Consider the following 18,514-nt stretch of genomic DNA (forward strand, 5'->3'; position numbering starts at 1 on the left):
AGATTAGGCTCCGGAGAGTGGAGCAGACCAGCCTTTGTTCTCCCCCACGCGCCGCGTCCAGGGCTCCCTCCAGCCGCGACGCGCCCACCGCCCGCCGCCCGCCCCCCTCGCAGCCGCGCAGCAGCCCTCAGGCCACCGCGGACAAAGATACTGCGCAAGCGCGAGCGGAGACGACGTGGCCGCCCGGGCCGGGGTCGGGGGCCGCCGGAGCGCCGCTCGCGGGACTCCCTGGGGGCCTTCCGCCCTCGTCCTGTCCTCCCCGCGGGTTCACCTCGACTGCGGCATCCGAGCGGCCCGCTTCGCACACACCACCTCCAGGGTCAGAGTGGGAAGGACGTGGGCTGGGCGGGCCGGGGGCGAGGCGCCCGAGTGGGCGTCGCGTGAGAGCCGACCCGCGGGTTCCTGAGGCGGGAGCGAGGGCCGGGGGCGGGGCGGCCGCGTGACGTGGCGGCCGCGTGACGTGGCGCGCTCTGGAGCGCGCGGCTTGGAATGCTTTGTGAGGCCCGGCGTGCGGCGGCGCGCGCGGGCGGGGCGCTCAGAACCTCGGGACCGCCGCGGCCCGGTGCTCCGTTGCGGCTCCGCGTCCGAGCGAGGAGGGGTGTGGGCCGCGGCAGCCGGGCGGGGAGCTCTTCAAGTGGCGCCGAAGCGCCCGGAGCCCGGAAAGCGCAGGTGGGGCGGCGGCCGGCGGCCAAGCATTAGGCCTGGCCTGGGCCCCCGAGGCGGGCGGGTGGCGGGAGCGCCGCGATCCCCGCGGCCTGGCCGGACGGGGGGAGGGGCAGGAGAGGGGAGGGAAGGCCCGGAGCCCTCGCCCGGGTGCCAGACAGGACACTCCCGTGGAAGGGAGCAGTTTCGAGAGACTAGTTTGAGAAGTTGCTCTCTCAGCCCCCGCCTTCTATTTACGGGACCGTCGACCTCCGCGCGCCCCTGACCGCGTGGGTGTGGAGGCGCTGCTCCCACTGCCGCCCTCAGATCCTGCTCTTGGAACATCTCTGTGGACCGGTCTGGCTGCCTCCTACGCGTTGTTTACTTGGCTTTGAAAATGGCTGTGGTCATCCGCCCTTTCCTAGCACTTGAGGCCTCGTGAAAGTTCGGTGATCTTTACCGAGTGCCAGCGGCCAACAGCAGTTGAATCGGGAAAGCTTAGCGCACGGTTTTGCTCTTTCGAGTCCCTGCTCGCGTTCCTTTGGGCTTGAGCACTGCAGAGGCGCTCGCTCTGATGTGTGCGTCCGGAAAAAGTTTCACTTGGAACGTGCACCGTTTCGTGACGCGGCACTACTGCGTTACGGAAGGGTTGGCCCAGTTTTCCACTGATTAATGAATTGCTCTACTCTGTCACTGAAGGATCTTCGGAATTCACTTTATTGCATTGTAATTTAATGGATATACGTTCAAGATTGTTGCTGCTTCTGAATACTGCTTTAAATATTTAAGAGTTCAATACGTTTTATTTGTTTTGTTTTTGTTTTTGTTTTTTGATTTCCGGAAGCAAAACGAAGAAAGTAGGGGAATGTAAAAATGTCCCCAGTTAGGAATGGAGCTATTTTTTTTTTAATTATTACTCTCCTTTGCAGTAACACCCCATTTGGTGATTTTACAGGAAACCTGTTTGAAACAGGAAGGTTTTATGTTCTTTCTTACCTGTGGGGCTTTCTGAAACGTCATTTGTATTGTTCCTCTGAAAAGAATGCGTAGGATGTTATTGGAGGGAGTTGCATGCAGATATTTGTAAAAGTTCCCTCTTCTTTTTTTGTAAAGAGGCAGGGTAAGCGGGCACTAGAGCCCTTTCTGTATTAGGGGCTACTTGTGATACTGACCTTTAGCTTGATTGTTACTGCCTTTAGGGTATATGGGATTGAACTAAGTTGTCAGATGTTTGATTCAGAATTTTTACCTTTTCTCCTGAGGTCATTTTTTTTTAAAGCTTATATATATGCGCGCACACACATACACACATAGTTATGTCCGAAACAAACATGTTTTACTTCTTGTATTAGAACATTTAAGAAATGCACCATTTGTATCTGGAAGTAGATTTTGGTTTTGTTGTTGTTGGGTTTTTGTTTTTGTTTTTGTTTTTTTAAGATTTTATTTATTCCTGAGGGACACCGAGAGAGGCAGAGACATAGGCAGAGGGAGAAGCAGGCTCCCTGCAAGGAGTCCGCTAGATGGGGGACTTGCCCCCTGACCTTGCCCCCCCCCCCCAAACCACTGAGCCACCCAGGCATCCCTGGTTTTTGTTTTAAGACAATTATACTGGTGTGGGTGCTGTTTTATGTAGTACTATAGATTGACATTTCAAAATTTTCTGTTCTCAACTTTAAAAATGAAAGTATGTGAAGGCGCAGTCCCTTAAGCTGCTCTGTTTCAGATCAGGTGGTGGTGAGATAGAGCCTGGCATTCCACACTCAGTGGAGTCTGCTGAAGACCCTGTCTTCCTCCCCCTCCCATAAATCAATCCTTAAAAGAAATTTAAAAAATAAAAATTAAAGTATGTGAAGTCATGTAATAATAACTTTTTTCAAGCCACTTGATAAGCTTTTAATTGTGATTAGGGATCTGACATATTTTCTTTTAATTTTTTAAAATACTATTCTGAAGTTCTTAACTCTGTGAAACGCATTTTCACAGAGACTACTGAGAATACATCAAATCCTGGAAGATCTCAGAAATATAGTATTTTAGTACAAAATTTACTTTTTGTGCAGAAATTATCAACTACATTTCACCTGATAGATTTACAGGTTTTTTTTTTTTCCCTGCTAAACTTTTTTTCTTCCAAGATGGAGATGCCAGCAAGAAATGCTGTTCAGCAACTGACCCATGGAATTACACCACCATCACCACTGACCCTGCTCCTCACACTTGACTTTTCAGTGGCCATCCCATTACCTCCAGTGTGACACATTATTTCAAGAAATCTTTGAGCATACTATGTAACATAAGCTTTGAAATGTAGGTAGACACAAGATAAGGTGTTGAACACCTTTTAATGTGCCATTTAAAGATTCTCTTTAGTGAAGTACCTGTCATGTTTTTTTTTTTTTTTTTCACATTAACAAGAATGAGAGGTTATGCCTTTCTATCTTGCTAGAATTATTTTAATGGAGTTTTGGGAGGGAATAGGGCTAACTGCGTGTGAGTAACCTGCCACCTTTAAGCGGAAGGAGGTAACTTTAAAGCTTCATCTAGATATTTTTTCTCATTTATGTCCTCTCCAATATGTGATTCAACCTCATTTTTTAAAAAAGATTTATTTATTTATTTATTTGAGAGAGAGTATGTGAGCACAAGCATGAGGGGCAAAGAGAGTGGAAGAGAGAATCCAAAGTAGACTCCTTGCTCAGCCTGGAGCCAATGTATGGCTCAATCTCATGACCCTGAGATCATGACCTGAGCTGAAACCAAGAGTCAAATGATTAACCAACTGTGCCACCTAGGTGCTCTCAACCTCATTTTTAATTAGCTGGATAAAATCTGGATTTATATTATAATGAATTTTAGAATGAGACTCTTTGTTTCCAACATTAGATATATGGTAGGAAACATTTATTTATTTTAAAGACTTTATTTATTTATTGAGAGAGAGCATGCACATGAGCAGAGGCAGAGAGAAAGGAAGAAGCAGACTCACTGTTGAGCAGGGAGCCCAATGCAATGCTCAGTCACAAGACCCGGAGATCATGACCTGAGCTGAAGGCAGATGCTTAACCAACTAAGCCGCCCAGAAACTTTTATTATAAGAAACTGTAACAAGAAAATTATTCAGTAAATATATTTTGACTTATTCTCTTCTGTTTTTGATTTAAAAGATATTTAGAAATAAGAGCATTATATATCTATTCAACAAATACAATGGAGTGCATTCTTTATGTCAGTTCTAATAATAGATTAGGGAATACAGTAGTAAACGTGACAGACCAGCAAAGGCCCCTGTCCCTTTGAAATATATTTAGATAGGAGAAATTGATAATAATTCAGTAAACAAATAGTTAAATTAGATAATTAAAGATAATATTTTCTGTTTGGCAGAAATGGAGCAAGAGCCACAAAATGGAGAACCTGCTGAAATTAAGATCATCAAGGAAGCATACAAGAAAGCCTTTTTATTTGTTAATAAAGGACTGAATACAGATGAATTAGGTCAGAAGGAAGAAGCAAAGAGCTACTATAAGCAAGGAATAGGACATCTGCTCAGAGGAATCAGCATATCATCAACAGAGCCTGAACACATAGGTCCTGGGTGGGAATCTGCTAGACAGATGCAACAGAAAATGAAAGAAACACTACAGAATGTACGTACCAGGTTGGAAATTCTGGAGAAGGGTCTTGCCACTTCTCTACGGAATGATCTTCAGGAGGTGCCCAAGTTATATCCAGAATTTCCACCTAAAGACATGTCTGAAAAGTCACCAGAGCCTCAGTCCTTTAGTTCACCTCACCAGCATGCTGAAGTAAATGGAAACACTTCAACGACAAGCACAGGGTTGGTTCCTGCACCTAGTTCTTTATCCATACCATCTCAAAGTCATCCAGCAGAAGCACCTCCTGCTTATACACCTCAGGCTGCTGAGGGCCACTACACTGTATCCTATGGAACAGAATCTGGGGAATTTTCGTCAGTTGGAGAAGACTTTTACAGGAATCATTCCCAGCCACCTCCTCTTGAAACCTTAGGGCTAGATGCAGATGAGTTGATTTTGATACCAAATGGAGTACAGATTTTTTTTGTAAATCCTGCAGGGGAGGTTAGTGCACCTTCATATCCAGGGTACCTTCGAATTGTGAGGTTCTTGGATAATTCTCTTGATACTGTTCTAAACCGTCCTCCTGGGTTTCTTCAGGTAAGCCAGAGAAAAATGTAAACATAATTTGAAATATAGATAGAATACATTATTTTTGTTTGTCGATATTTATTATGTGTTCAGGACATCAAGTGCAAAAAAGATCATTCTTCCTTTTTAACATATCCTGTGAAATTTATGAGCTTTAAATGTTTGCATGTTTGATAACTTTTTTTTTTAGATACAGAATTGTGTTTTAGTATTAAAATTATGATGACAAGACCTGAGGGGCATTGGAGCATTCATCCGTAAAATTTCAAATTCTTTATTGGAGGAGAAACTTAATAACTTCAATTTCAGAGGGATTTACGTAACTCATTTGGATGTGTAACTAAATTTCCACAAGTATTGTCAAGCCGCATCTGAGGGGTTGATCTGGACTAGACCCAGCCGAATATACAGAATGGTGAATATACAGAATGGCGGTTCTCAACCTGGGGTGATACCCGCCACTCTCCAGCCCAAGAACATTTTGACAATGTCTGCAGATGTTTTTGGTTGTCACAGCTGGGGAGTGGTTGTGCTACTGCTACTGGCATATAGTAGGTAGAAGCCAGGGGGTACTGCTGAACATCTAAACAGGATCACTAAAAAAAATAAAAATAAAAAAAAATAAACAAGATCACTTCTGTCAATTAAAAAATGATCTAACCCCAAATGTTAACCATGCAGAGGTTGAGAAACTTTGGTATAGAAGTAGAGACTGTGATGATAATTTAAGGTGTATTTCTAACATTCTAAGCAGAAAAATTTACCAGACTGCCCTTGGTGGTCCAGTAGTAAAGACACTTGCTAAGTAACAACTGGTGTTGTTAGGGCATTGTTGTGGAATTAATGAACTATTTTGAAGGTAATGTTGTAATAATCTTTTTAAAAGTTGGACATCAGTACAGGGATTTGGGTTCTAGAAGTGAGGACTCCATTTACACTGGGTGTAACAGGCATTTGCATGCATGTAGAAGTAACTACTTGAGCAACTTAGTATACTTTACTTTCAATTCTTATGTAGCTTTTACGTGGAGTCAGCTTGAAAGTTGTTCAAAGGTAGTTGGAGACGTAATAGGTGTGTATGGAGGAGATAATTTGGGGCATTGCTTTAAAAAAGACTTCATTTTTGGATAGGAAGAATATTATGGATCCTGTAGGTTATTTTAGGAAAGAATCCTTGAGGTAGAAAGAGTAGGCATATTGATTGGGATTGTGAAGAGGCTGATTTTGATAAAAGCTGTAATATTTTCTGCTGACCTGGTAATAGAGCTCTGTTTTAACGATGGAATTTAAAACCAGGGTGTGGTGGGGTGCTGAGTGGCTCAGTCAGTTAAGTGTCAGACTCCTTGATTTCATCGCAGGTCATGATCTCAGGGTTGTGATACTGAGCCACGCTCTGCGCTAGGCATGACACCTGCTTAAGATTCTCTTTCTTCCTCTCCCCTCACCCCCCAAAACAAACATACATATAATAAACACAATAAAATACAGTAAAAAAAAAAAAGCCTTTAGGGGCCAGGCTACTGGAGATATGGGAAATGAATATCAGAAACACTCTACTTTGGTTGATTGAGCTCAACCATTAAAATGACTTGTTCTCTAGTAAAAATTTGTCCTGTTTGAGTGCTTTAGATGAAAATGTTTTTATTCTTTCTAATATCTCCTATTTTTGGTTATAAATCATGAGTAAAATTGTACCCCAAATCAAGAGTCAAATATCTAACCAACTGAATCACCCAGGTGACCCTGTGAATGCTGGGTTTGTAATTAAAAGAATTGTTTGGCTTCTCTGGTGCCAGATAGCTTGTGTCTAAATCCTAGCTCCACTTTTTTTCATAGACTCTGAGCGATTTAACCTCTCTGCCTCAGTTTTCTCATACATAGAATGACAATATCTAACTTTATGGAATTGTCGTGAGGATTAAATCAGTAAATACATGTACTTAAAAACAGGTTGATTTTAGTTATTTTCACAAAAGCATGTCTAATTTGAATTATAAAAAAGTCTTAATGTACTTTGTTGTTTATTTAAAACTAGACTCATTGTTGATTATGTGTAGGCTATTTAAGGTCACTAATTTCGAGACTATAATTAGAGAAGCAATGACATTTTTAGGACAGTTCTTGTGAGTGAGTGATATGCATAAAGAGACTGGCAAATAGCTAATTTTTAGTGAGGATTTGTTGATGCTAATGATTCTATAAAGCTTGTAAAATGCATTTAGAATTTTGAAATGTTGATTTTCTGTATAACAATTCTAAAACTTCAATGAAAACCTAGTTCTATTCATTGATTTTTTTTTTTTTTTCCTGACTAATCCCTTCAGGTTTGTGACTGGTTATATCCTCTAGTTCCTGATAGATCTCCAGTTCTTAAATGTACTGTGGGGGCCTACATGTTTCCTGATACCATGTTACAAGCATCAGGATGTTTTGTGGGGGTCGTCTTGTCTTCTGAATTACCAGAAGATGATAGAGAACTCTTTGAGGATTTACTAAGACAGATGTCTGACCTTCGGCTTCAGGTAACTTGTATCATCCTTTTAGCACTGACACTTTTAAAGAAATTATAATAGGGTCTAATGTGATCAGTTAGGAAACTGGGAATATTTAATTTGCTTGTGTGTTCACAAATACTAGTTAGAAATTGGTAGTAAATAGAATTAAGATTATGGGCTCTGGGGTCAGATTACCTGGATTTGAATTTGAACTCTTCCTCTTTACAGCTGTTTTGCTCAAGTTATTGCTTTTTAGTTTCCAATTCATCCACCTCATTGGACTGGTGAAGATTAAAGTTAATATATTAATTGTCTTATATCAGTGCTGGCAAGTAGTAATGTTCTTTGAATGTTAACTGTTGCTGTCACCACAGCCTTCCTGCTTAGTTGGAAAAATAGCCTAATGGGACTAAATGGTGAAGTTTAGGTAATTTTGACATTAGTAGATGGGATATGTTGGACATTTTGGGGGTATGATTGGCATTTTGAGGAAGAAACAGGTTTTACTTTAGGGAGTCTTTGTTCTCATGATAAATAAAGCTAAATAGAAAATAAAGTGCAATTAAAAATATGAATTTGCCTTATTAAGCCTGTTTTTTTTTCTGCCCACATGTTGATCTCTCATAGGGAGTTGAAATATATAGACTATTAAGGAGAAGCTTTCATCAGGTATTCTTGCCCATCCTAATGTAAAAGAAGAGGGGAAGAATATTTTTGATTGTGAATATTGACAGTTTTCTGAAGTTGAGATTGACAGAATGATAGTATACTGTTTTATTCTCTACTTCAGTCAATGTATATTTAGGATCCATTATTTAACTAGGTATTGTACTAAATGATGGATGAGAATATAGAACAAGAGACTGACTATAAAGATGCTATTTAACAGGTCCTATTCTCAGGCACTTGTAGTTGGCTGAATAATCATAGTACAGGATGATGATAGATGATGAAATAAAAGTATACACACAGTTCAGGAAGGAGATCAGGGAAGATTTCAGAAAATAGTTTCCTTTGAGTTCAGTCTTGAAAGCTATGTTCTTCTTTTCTCAGGAAGTGTAGAGTATACTTTCATTCTGTACTTATATCAGAAAGATCACAGGTGACGGGAGCAGACTACTAGCTAAGTAAAAGGTCAGAGTCATCTCTAGCATTAGGTTATATAAACTATATACGAGAATGACCTGGTGATCAGCATATACTTTAGCATAGTCAGTGCTAAACATTTAAGCTATGGTAATAAAACGTATGGTATCCTTACAGAAGGGTATGTAGCCTCAGTGTGCTCATGGAGAGTGAGTAGTTGACAGAGGCAGAAACATGGTCAAATGGATAGGAGTTCGCGACTTAGCTTTGCTGTTTACTAGCTGAATGAAGTGACATCCTTAATTATTTCAGACCTATTATGGAGTAGTTCCTCCTTTTCACCCCTATATTTATTGGACCTATAATACTGGGTTTTAGGATAGAAATTAAACTAGCTTTTAGGTAGTATGTTTACTTTTTGTGGTTGTATGGCATTTTTAGTTTGCTCTGTTGTCCCAGAAATCCCAACTAAACAAAAGTTAGTTACTAGCTGTGATTTTGACTTGTCTTTACTCTTAAATATTCATTCAGCAAAGTATTTGCAAGCAGAATACCTTCAGTATTCAAGTGCAAAAACAAACATAAAACAAAATCAGGGCAGCCCCGGTGGCGCAGCGGTTTAGCGCCGCCTGAAGCCCCGGGTGTGATCTGGAGACCCTGGATCAAGTCCCACATCAGGCTCTCTACATGGAGCCTGCTTCTCCCTCTGCTTGTGTCTCTGCCTCTCTCTCTCTCTCTCTGCATCTCTATGAATAAAAAAATAAAAAATGTATTAAAAAAACAAAAACAAAAACAAAATCAAAATCAGTCTTCCAACAATGCAGAGTGGTTAAACTGGACGTAAGTTTTGTTATTGCCTTTAAACTCATTTAGTATTACATGTATGTGTTTCTTAAAATTTACCATATGTTATTTAATTAAATTCAAATGTAGCTACATCTGGCTTAATGATAACTTAAACCAACAACTGCTGTAAATTTATTTTTTATGCTTTTTCTTTAGAAATTTGGTTTAGGCCATTTGTGAACTAAAGAACTCAAGGGGTTGAGGTTTGGTGATGAGATAAACACAAAAGTGTAGAGAAAAGACCAGCAAAAGTGGTTGTATTAGACTTTCAAACACATCAGTGTTTGAACAAGCACATTACTAGAGTGCAGCTTAGAAAAAATTCGAATTTGATCTAAGGTTTAGTCTACCCCCTAGGCCAACTGGAACCGGGCAGAAGGAGAAAATGAATTCCAAATTCCTGGAAGAGCAAGATGCACCTCTGACCAATTGAAGGAAGCCAGTGGCACTGATGTGAGACATTTGGGTCCTTCATTGGACCAAGACAATAAGGACGTGCGTCATAAAGGAAAACGGGGGAAAAAAGTAAGTAAAATAAGAAACAAAGCAATAAGGTATGTGTGTATATTCTATTCTAATGGTGCCTTTCACCAGTTTCAATTATTTATAAGATCTTATCCCTGTTTACTAAAGCAGAGCAACTTGCATAGTCACAAAGTGATCTCTGGTAAAAATAATTAGAATCAGCTTTAATATTTTCCTTTCCAGTGTTTGTTACTTAAACTCTTTTAAAACATATTTTGTGTTTTGGGGGCTAGATTTTTATGAAGTATTTGAAAGATTTTTGTATTTATGTTAATGCATATTTTTTGTTTTGTTTTGTGTTGTTCTCTACCTTCTTGTATACACCAGGATCTTGGAGCCAGGTGCGCTTTTCCTTACACTACCATTTTTATTCAGTCCCTTTCTTTATGGATGGCCATCAGGAAAGAGAATGATTTTTTTAAAAATACATTTAGTAGTGGGGTGCCTGGGTGGCACAGTCAGTTGAACATCCAACTCTTGTTTTTGGCTCAGGTCTAGATCTTGGGGTCCTGGGATTAAGCCCCACATCTCGCTTTGTGCTAAGCAGGGAGTCTTCTTGGGACTCTCTCCCCCTCTGTCTATACCTCCTCCCTGAGCTCGTATGTGCATGCTTGCTCTCTCCCTGATAAATAAATTTTTAAAAAAATACATGTTTAGTGGCTTTTTTCTTTTATTTTTTAGATCTTGAGTATATGATATGCTCTAGATGGTAAATTCGGAATACAGTTCAGTAAGTATTTATTTAGTGCTAGAATGCTGAACATAGTGGAAAAGTTAAATTTCTTATCTCAAGGAATTTATTGTTTAATGGGGAGGACAGATTAGCAAAGAAAATTTCTATCCGGTGTGATCATTAGATGAAGGCACATAGGTTGTATAGTATGCTAGATTGTACCATTAATGTACAACCTAGCCTCATCGATAATGTGGGCCTCTTGTGGTGTGGTAACCAGTAAGGAAGGCTTCTGAGAGGGCATTTGCCTAAGATCAGTCCTGAGGATGAAGCAAGAGTTGGCCATACATACAACAGGTTAAAGGAGATTCTAGGTAGAAGTAGTAAAATAAGCAAATGTATGAAGAAAGAAATAGCATTGTGTGAGTATTGAATTACAGTTTTCTATTCATTGTTGTATTCCATATTGTAAATGCTCAATAATTATCTTAGAAATTAATTCATGCCACTTGAATATTCTACATTTTTAAAAAGATGTTATTTATTTGAGAGGGGGAGAGAGAGTGTGCACAGCTGGGGGAAAGGAGGAAGAGAAGGAGAAGCAGATTCCCTGCTGAGCCAGGGGACCCTGGGATCACCATCTGAGCCGAAGGCAGACGCTTAACCGACTGAGCCACTCAGGCACCCCTTGAATAGTCTACATTTATTTGTTTTGAACATCTTAGATCAGATTTATGAGGACTTTGGGAGCCCAAGATGGCTCCAAGAAATGTATTTGTTTAAAAAAAAATTTAAGTTAATGCACAAAAAGCAAATCAAAAAGATACTTAGTGAAAAGTAAGTCAGCTTCCCATTCTGCTGTCCATCAACCACCTAAATTCCCTGCTGCAGACACATTATTGCTAGCTTCTTCTCCTTGCAGATACATTCCAACATATATACATGTTTATTTTGTGTTTGGATATAAATGTACATTCACACTTATATACAATTATTAATACAAATGGCAGCATGAGAGACATACTGTTTTGCTCCTTACTTTTTTACTTAACAGTATATTTGGAAATTTTTCATATCATTTAAAACCTCTATTTTTTAAAAATTTAAGTTGTTAACTAAAAAAATCAAATTGTATAAACAGGCATATACATTGAAAAACTTTACTCCCACTTTGTACCATTTTCCTTGTCACTGTAGGTAATCACTTTTTATCAGGATCTTGTGTTTCTTCTGTGGGTTTCTTGAGGCATGTAAAAAGCAAATAACAGATTTCTCCCCTTTTTCTTATATAGAAGGTAGTATCATAGAGTGTCCTGTATTTTTTTTTTTTATTTGATAATAGAGCCTGGGGTTCTTTCAGTGTTTTTTTTTTTTTTTTTTTTTAAGATTTTATTTATTTATTCATTAGAGACACAGAGAGAGAGAGAGAGGCAGAGATAGACCCAGGCAGAGGGAGAAGCAGGCTCCATGCAGGGAGCCTAATGTGGGACTCGATCCCAGGACTCCAGGATCACACCCTGAGCCAAAGGCAGACGCTCAACCGCTGAGCCACCCAGGCATCCCAATCTTTCAGTGTTAAATGGAGAATCCTCTCAAATCTTTTTTTTATAGCTACCTCGTATTTTACTGTATGAATTTATAGTAGATTTCTTTAACCAATCTCTTATTGAGTATTGGAATGGTTTTAGGTGTTTACTATTAGAAACAGTGCTTCAGTGAGTAACTTTGTAGATAGATGCATTGATTCATACATTCCCAGGTAATTCATCAGATAAATTCTTAGAAGTGGGGTTACTGAGTCAATAAGTAAAAGCATTTGTATTTTTGATAGATTTTGCTATGTTGCTTCCCTAAGGACTATACTCTTCAGCACTCCCACCAGCAGTGTAGGAGACCTATTTCTTCATAGCCTAGTTCACAGAGTGGGTGATAAGCCTTTCTGTATTTTTGACAGTCTGATAGATGAGAAATGATATATTGGAACATCTTAATTTGCATTGATTTTTTATTGTGAATAATATTGTATGTCTGCTAAGGTTTCCATGAATTTTGTTTTCTGTGTGACGTCTGTTCCTGTCCTTTGTGCGTTTTTAATTACTGGGTTGCTAATCTTTTCTTCTCATTTTCCAGGGACTCTTTATATATTAGGACATTGACTCATTATTAAAGATAGAAGTTGCTAATATTATGTTGTTTGTCTTTGGGTTTTACTTATGAATGGCTTCCCCTCCTCCATATAGAAGTTTTTATTTTGTTTTTAATATTGTTTTATATTTTATGTGACGTTCTCTTTGTATTTTTATTGGGCAGTTTGATTTTCAATTAATTTTATAGTATGATGTCTGAGTTAGCCTGCTGTTAAGTTCTTAAAATGAATAAATTTAGTTTTGACATTTTGAGTGTTGACACTAGGCCTCATAATAGCTGTTAAATTAGCAAAAAATACAGGTATTTCTGTGTTCCCCATTTCCACTTAGATGGCTTTTACTTGATTTCTATCAAAAACTAGTTTATTTGGATACATCCTTCCTTACTGATTGAGTCATTTAACAAATCTTCTAAATCTTATTGAGTATCCTGTGCATACTGTCATCAAGGAGGGATTGATAGGTTTATGAAGGAACTCATAGTCTCATCAGTTTAAATATGATTTGATAAATGCTATATTGGAGATATGTTGGTATTTAAATCTTACTTACCAGGGAGACCCTATATAAGTTTTAAGTTTTATGGCCATTAAAAAAAGAAGAAAGAAAGAAAGAAAAAACAGCATTTTGTGAGTATTAAATTACAAAAATGTTTTTATTGTTCATTGTTGTATTCCATATTGTAAGTGCTTGGTAATTAGGAATTAATTCATAACACAGGAATATCATAACTGTCTCTCAGCCACCTACCTGACTTAGGAGAATATACTTTATAACATAAAATACTTTATGACAGTTGTGGTATTTTGCTTTATGTTATAAGATACACTGGTAATTATGTTGGCTAGAGATATTTTTATTAATTATATATAGTATTTGTTGGCTTGATAATTTATTACATAATGCTTATAATTTTTCCTCCTTATTTTACATTTTGAAACATATTTACTAGGCCAAAGACACTTCAAGTGAAGAAGTTAATCTGAGTCACATTGTACCCTATGAGCCAGTTTCAGAAGAAAAAGCAAAGGAATTACCTGAATGGAGTGAGAAAGTGGCTCAAAATATTTTGTCAGGTATTATAGTAATGTTAATTTTTTTTCCTCTATAATGTGAAATCTTTGGAATCTGTAAGAATATTTAGAAAGATAATATTTTGTATTTTGGTTCCAAATCATCTTTTAATAAATACTTAAACAAAAACAAAAGGAACTAATTTTTTAGAACATTACATATTATCATAAAGGCATAAGTTCTTCTTGCCTATTTTCTGTTTCACTCTTGGGGAAAATTGATAGTGAAAAGCTTTGGGAATCCCACAACTCTCCAGATAGCTCTTCTGAACATAAAATGATTTTCCTTTCCCCTTTGACGTTCACCTTTAATCCTTTTCTTTTCTCCATTTCTCTTCCTTCCTCTTTCTCTAAAAAAAAAATGGTAAGATACTCATCCATCTTTAGAAACAAAGCAGCACTCCCTAACTACACAGCAATTGAGGTATGAAGAGATCTTAGAATTATAGCTAAGCTATTTGGGATGTAGGCCCTACTATTTAATTCTGGTTAGAGAGGGCATCAGATCAGTTATTTTAAAACTGGAATGATCATTACTGACATGTTTTTCCATTTTCATCGGTTAATATTTTAGTTTTTCAGCTATTGTAGCTCTCAGATTTAGATCTTCTGTTTTGTTTTTAAAAAATATTGCCAGTTACTCTTTAGCAAGCCAAATTCATGACCCTGTAAAGAGATCTTGACCGTCATTTAAGACTGTCAATACAGATTTCCATCACTGTACCTTATAAGAAGTCAGTAAAAAATAAAGATGTCTAAAGCAGAGGAAACCTTTAACATGAAAAACCAACAAGCTAAAATAAGTGAAAATTAATTAGGAGCTAACATAATATCTTTCCCAGTGTCAGAGAGCTGCTGGAGATAAGAAAAGAGAAAGCCAAATTTTTCACTTGTAATTTTAACGGTTAAAATTGGACCCTTGAAAAATATTTTCAAAGAAGTTTTAAAGAAAAATCTTCACTGTTACTACCCTGCCCCATAACTTTACAGGTTGCTAGACTATTAAGTCAGTATTCAGGAAACTTGCCTATATTTACACATATGTAGAGAACTAATTTCAAAGGTTATTTTCTTAAGTTTTTTTTTCATACTGATATAAAACTGTTCTATTTACTATTGCCGTGTAACAAACCATCCCAAACTTCATGGAATGAAACAACAAATATTTGTATATGCTTAGGAGTACCGTGGGCCAGGTATTCCAAAAGGTCACAGCAGGAATGGCTTTTATCTGCTTCGTGATGTCAGAACTTCAGCTAGGAAGACTCAATGGCTGACTAATGACTGACTCAGTAGCTGGGGGCTGGAATCAGTCTGAGGTCTCCCTTCACTGACAAATCTGGTGTCTGGGTTGAAAGAGCTCAAAATCTAGGACTTCCAGATAGAGTGCCTAGACATGGTGTCCATGTGTTTGACAGCTTAGCAGCCTTTAGCTCGTCAGGCTTCTACAGGGTAAGTCAGGGTTTCAAGCATGACTGATACAGCAAACAGAAACTACATACTCTTTCTGATATATTCTTGGAAATTTCTGGTATTACTCACTACAAGAAAGTGACAAACCTTAGATTTATGGGGATTTGACATAGACTCCACTTCTCAATAGGAGGAATGTCAACGTCATGTTGAAAGAACATGTGGAACAGGCAATGCTATTTGGCTATCTTTGGACGGTATTGCATGCCACAAAGTCTTAACACTCCTAGGTACCACACAGATTCCACATATTGGTTTTATTCAAAGAGATGGAGCATCCTTAGAATCAGTTAATCCTGGAGACAGATATCTAGAGATTTCAGAAAAACTTTCAGCAATGCATCGTTTGAAAATGAGAAAAACTACACTATGGTAACACTTAGAGGCCAACTTTACTACTTGAGATTTCAGTAGGCTTTTGTAACTCTTCTTTTCATCTTATCTCCTCAATTCTGGCAATAGCCCTAATAGTTGGTTACATTAAAATTATTTTAACTTCCTATCAGAGTACATACATATCTCTCTACATACTTTTTTTCTTTTTCTTTTTTTAATATAAATTTATTTTTTATTGGTGTTCAATTTGCCAACATATAGCATAACACCCAGTGCTCATCCCATCAAGTGCCCCCCTCAGTGCCCGTCACCCAGTCACCCCCACCCCCTGCAAACCTCCCTTTCCACCACCCCTAGTTCGTTTCCCAGAGTTAGGAGTCTCATGTTCTGTCTCCCTCCCTGATATTTCCCACTCATTTTTTCTCCTTTCCCCTTTATTCCCTTTCACTATTTTTTATATTCCCCAAATGAATGAGACCATAAAATGTTTGTCCTACTCCGATTGACTCATTTCACTCAGCAATAATACCCTCCAGTTCCATCCACGTCGAAGCAAATGGTGGGTATTTGTTGTTTCTAATGGCTGAGTAATATTCCATTGTATACATAAACCACATCTTTATCCATGGACACCGAGGCTCCTTCCACAGTTTGGCTATTGTGGACATTGCTGCTAGAAACATCGGGGTGCAGGTATCCCGGCATTTCATTGCATCTGTATCTTTGGGGTAAATCCCCAGCAGTGCAATTGCTGGGTCTTAGGGCAGATCTATTTTTAACTCTTTGAGGAACCTCCACACAGTTTTCCAGAGTGGCTGCACCAGTTCACATTCCCACCAACAGTGCAGGAGGGTTCCCCTTTCTCTGCATCCTCTCCAACATTTGTGGTTTCCTACCTTGTTAATTTTCCCCATTCTCACTGGTGTAAGGTGATATCTCATTGTGGTTTTGATTTGTATATAGAATGAAAACCAACTAGCTCACCAAATACTTAAGGTACAAGTAACAAAGTGGCAGAAAATATCCAAGATTTACTCCAGGGAAAATGATCTCTATCAAGAGACTATTTCTACCTGACCCATGCAGGCTCTATGCAAAGATAAGTAATCAGGGATCTAAACTGAGCTCATTGACTTTAGCCCATGATTGGTTTCTGTCCTGTGTCAGCAGATCAGTGAAGATCAGTAAAAGCTACAGTCCTGTGTTTCATAAATATAAAAGGTGAAAAAACATAAAGTAACTGCTTAAAACTTACCTATATAGAATATTGGTTTGAAAGGCTAGAATTACATTTTAAGAAGGCAACTGCCAAACATTTTAGATGAAGAATTTAGTAAGCTGATTTGGGAAGAAGTGGAGGATCTGTAACAATAGACTGATTAGAGGGCAGCCCCAGTGGCGCAGCGGTTTAGCGCCGCCTGCGACCCAGGGCGTGATCCTGGAGACGCTGGATTGAGTCCCACGTCGAGCTCTCTCCATGGAGCCTGCTTCTCCCTCTGCCTGTGTCTCTGCCTCTCTCTCTCTGCATCTCTATGAATAAATAAATAAATAAATCTTTTAAAAAAATAGACTGATTAGAGCCCTCCATTGGGTTAGATTTGAGTGAAATCATTTTAAGTCATCTGCCAACTTCTTATTTATTCAGCAAACATTCATTGCCTTCTATATCTCAGCATTAAATGTATGCATATAATGTGAATATGGATAAAAGAAATCTATATCTGGCACTACACATGCCCTTTAATTTCTTTCTTTTTTTTAAATTTTTTTTATTTATTTATGATAGTCACAGAGAGAGAGAGAGAGAGGCAGAGACACAGGCAGAGGGAGAAGCAGGCTCCATGCCCCGGGAGCCCAATGTGGGATTCGATCCTGGGTCTCCAAGATCGCGCCCTGGGCCAAAGGCAGGCACCAAACCGCTGCGCCACCCAGGGATCCCTACACATGCCCTTTAAAAGATCTTAATAGCTACCAATAAAATATTACATGTTCTCATCTTCTATTGTAGTATCTTTGGTTTTACTGTATTATTTCTCTTACATGGTGATAGCTTCTTTATAATTTGCATCCTAATTATTTCTCTTCATCAGTCCTGTGACTTTTCATTTATCTAATTTCCATTTATTATTAGTCATCAGTGGACTCTGTCCCTCTGGTTTGTTTCATTGCAGGAGTATATAGTCTACTGGAGCTTTCCTTTGTTTCATTGTCGTTTATGATTTCTCAGTCTTCTTCAAATTCAGCTGATTTTTTACTTCCTAAATCTTTCAACCTGTAAGTTAACTCTAAAAACCCATATGTATTTTTTTAATAGAGGTCTTCAATCCCTTTTTGTTATGGGAACTCCTGACTGGATGGTATTTGTCTGGGTTTGAGACGTGGTCCTCCTCCAGGGAGGCTAGTGTTTGAGCTAGAGGTAGACATGTTGACTAAAATAGGAAGAAAAACAACAGTTCTCCTAATCAGTTATCACTTGGCACTTTATTTTTCATTGTTAGCATTTTTAAATAAATAGGATTTTCACATGATTGCTGAATGCCTGCTCACTCATAGGCCAGAGTAATTATGTAAAAACCATGCTACAGACCTTGGAAGAATATACTTAGGTATTTTATATGTATGGCTTTAAAAGCTTGTTGTTTCAGGGTTTAGCCAAAAAAGAAATATTTAATATCGTAAGCTCTCCAAGGCAGGGTAACAGTTCGTCTTAGAGGAAACTATTCTTCTATATTTTTTCTTGCTTTTCCCATCTCCTTCTGACTTTTCCTTTTCCCACATGTGCACAGGACCTTTTCACTAGAGAAGTCTATGCTATCCTGCTTTCTCTGTCACAATCTCATTTTTCATGCATGCTGTAAGAGAAGCATTGAAGGGCTGGAAACTACCATCAAGAAAAATGGCTAATCTAGGCTTCCCAGTTTTCTTCTTATATTTTTTCTTCTCATGCGTTCTTTGAGTATTCTTATGTCTGTCATTCACGTCCATGTTACAAGCTAAAAGGTGCTGAGATTGTGGGGTTTGGGTTTAG

The 18,514-nt window shown here is 38.7% G+C and overlaps 1 protein-coding gene across 5 annotated transcripts in view; it reads left to right on the forward strand.

Moving 5' to 3' along the window:
• SPART (spartin) overlaps window positions 1–18,514 on the forward strand; it is a 34,854-nt gene that overhangs the window by 51 nt on the left and 16,289 nt on the right. For 2 of the 5 annotated variants that reach the window (XM_077868067.1, XM_077868063.1), the window contains exons 1-5: window positions 510–669; window positions 4,030–4,841; window positions 7,157–7,354; window positions 9,617–9,784; window positions 13,557–13,680. In XM_077868067.1, coding sequence (XP_077724193.1) covers window positions 4,032–4,841; window positions 7,157–7,354; window positions 9,617–9,784; window positions 13,557–13,680 — 1,300 coding nt within the window. In that variant the 5' untranslated portion in view covers window positions 510–669; window positions 4,030–4,031. Of the gene's footprint in view, window positions 1–157; window positions 320–509; window positions 670–2,780; window positions 2,953–4,029; window positions 4,842–7,156; window positions 7,355–9,616; window positions 9,785–13,556; window positions 13,681–18,514 lie in introns of those variants that run through there. The other 3 variants (XM_077868065.1, XM_077868064.1, XM_077868066.1) reach the window with 3 other exon arrangements.

This window comes from Canis aureus, chromosome 24 (genome assembly GCF_053574225.1).
Source record: "Canis aureus isolate CA01 chromosome 24, VMU_Caureus_v.1.0, whole genome shotgun sequence".
In the NCBI taxonomy this organism is placed as follows: Eukaryota; Metazoa; Chordata; class Mammalia; order Carnivora; family Canidae; genus Canis; species Canis aureus.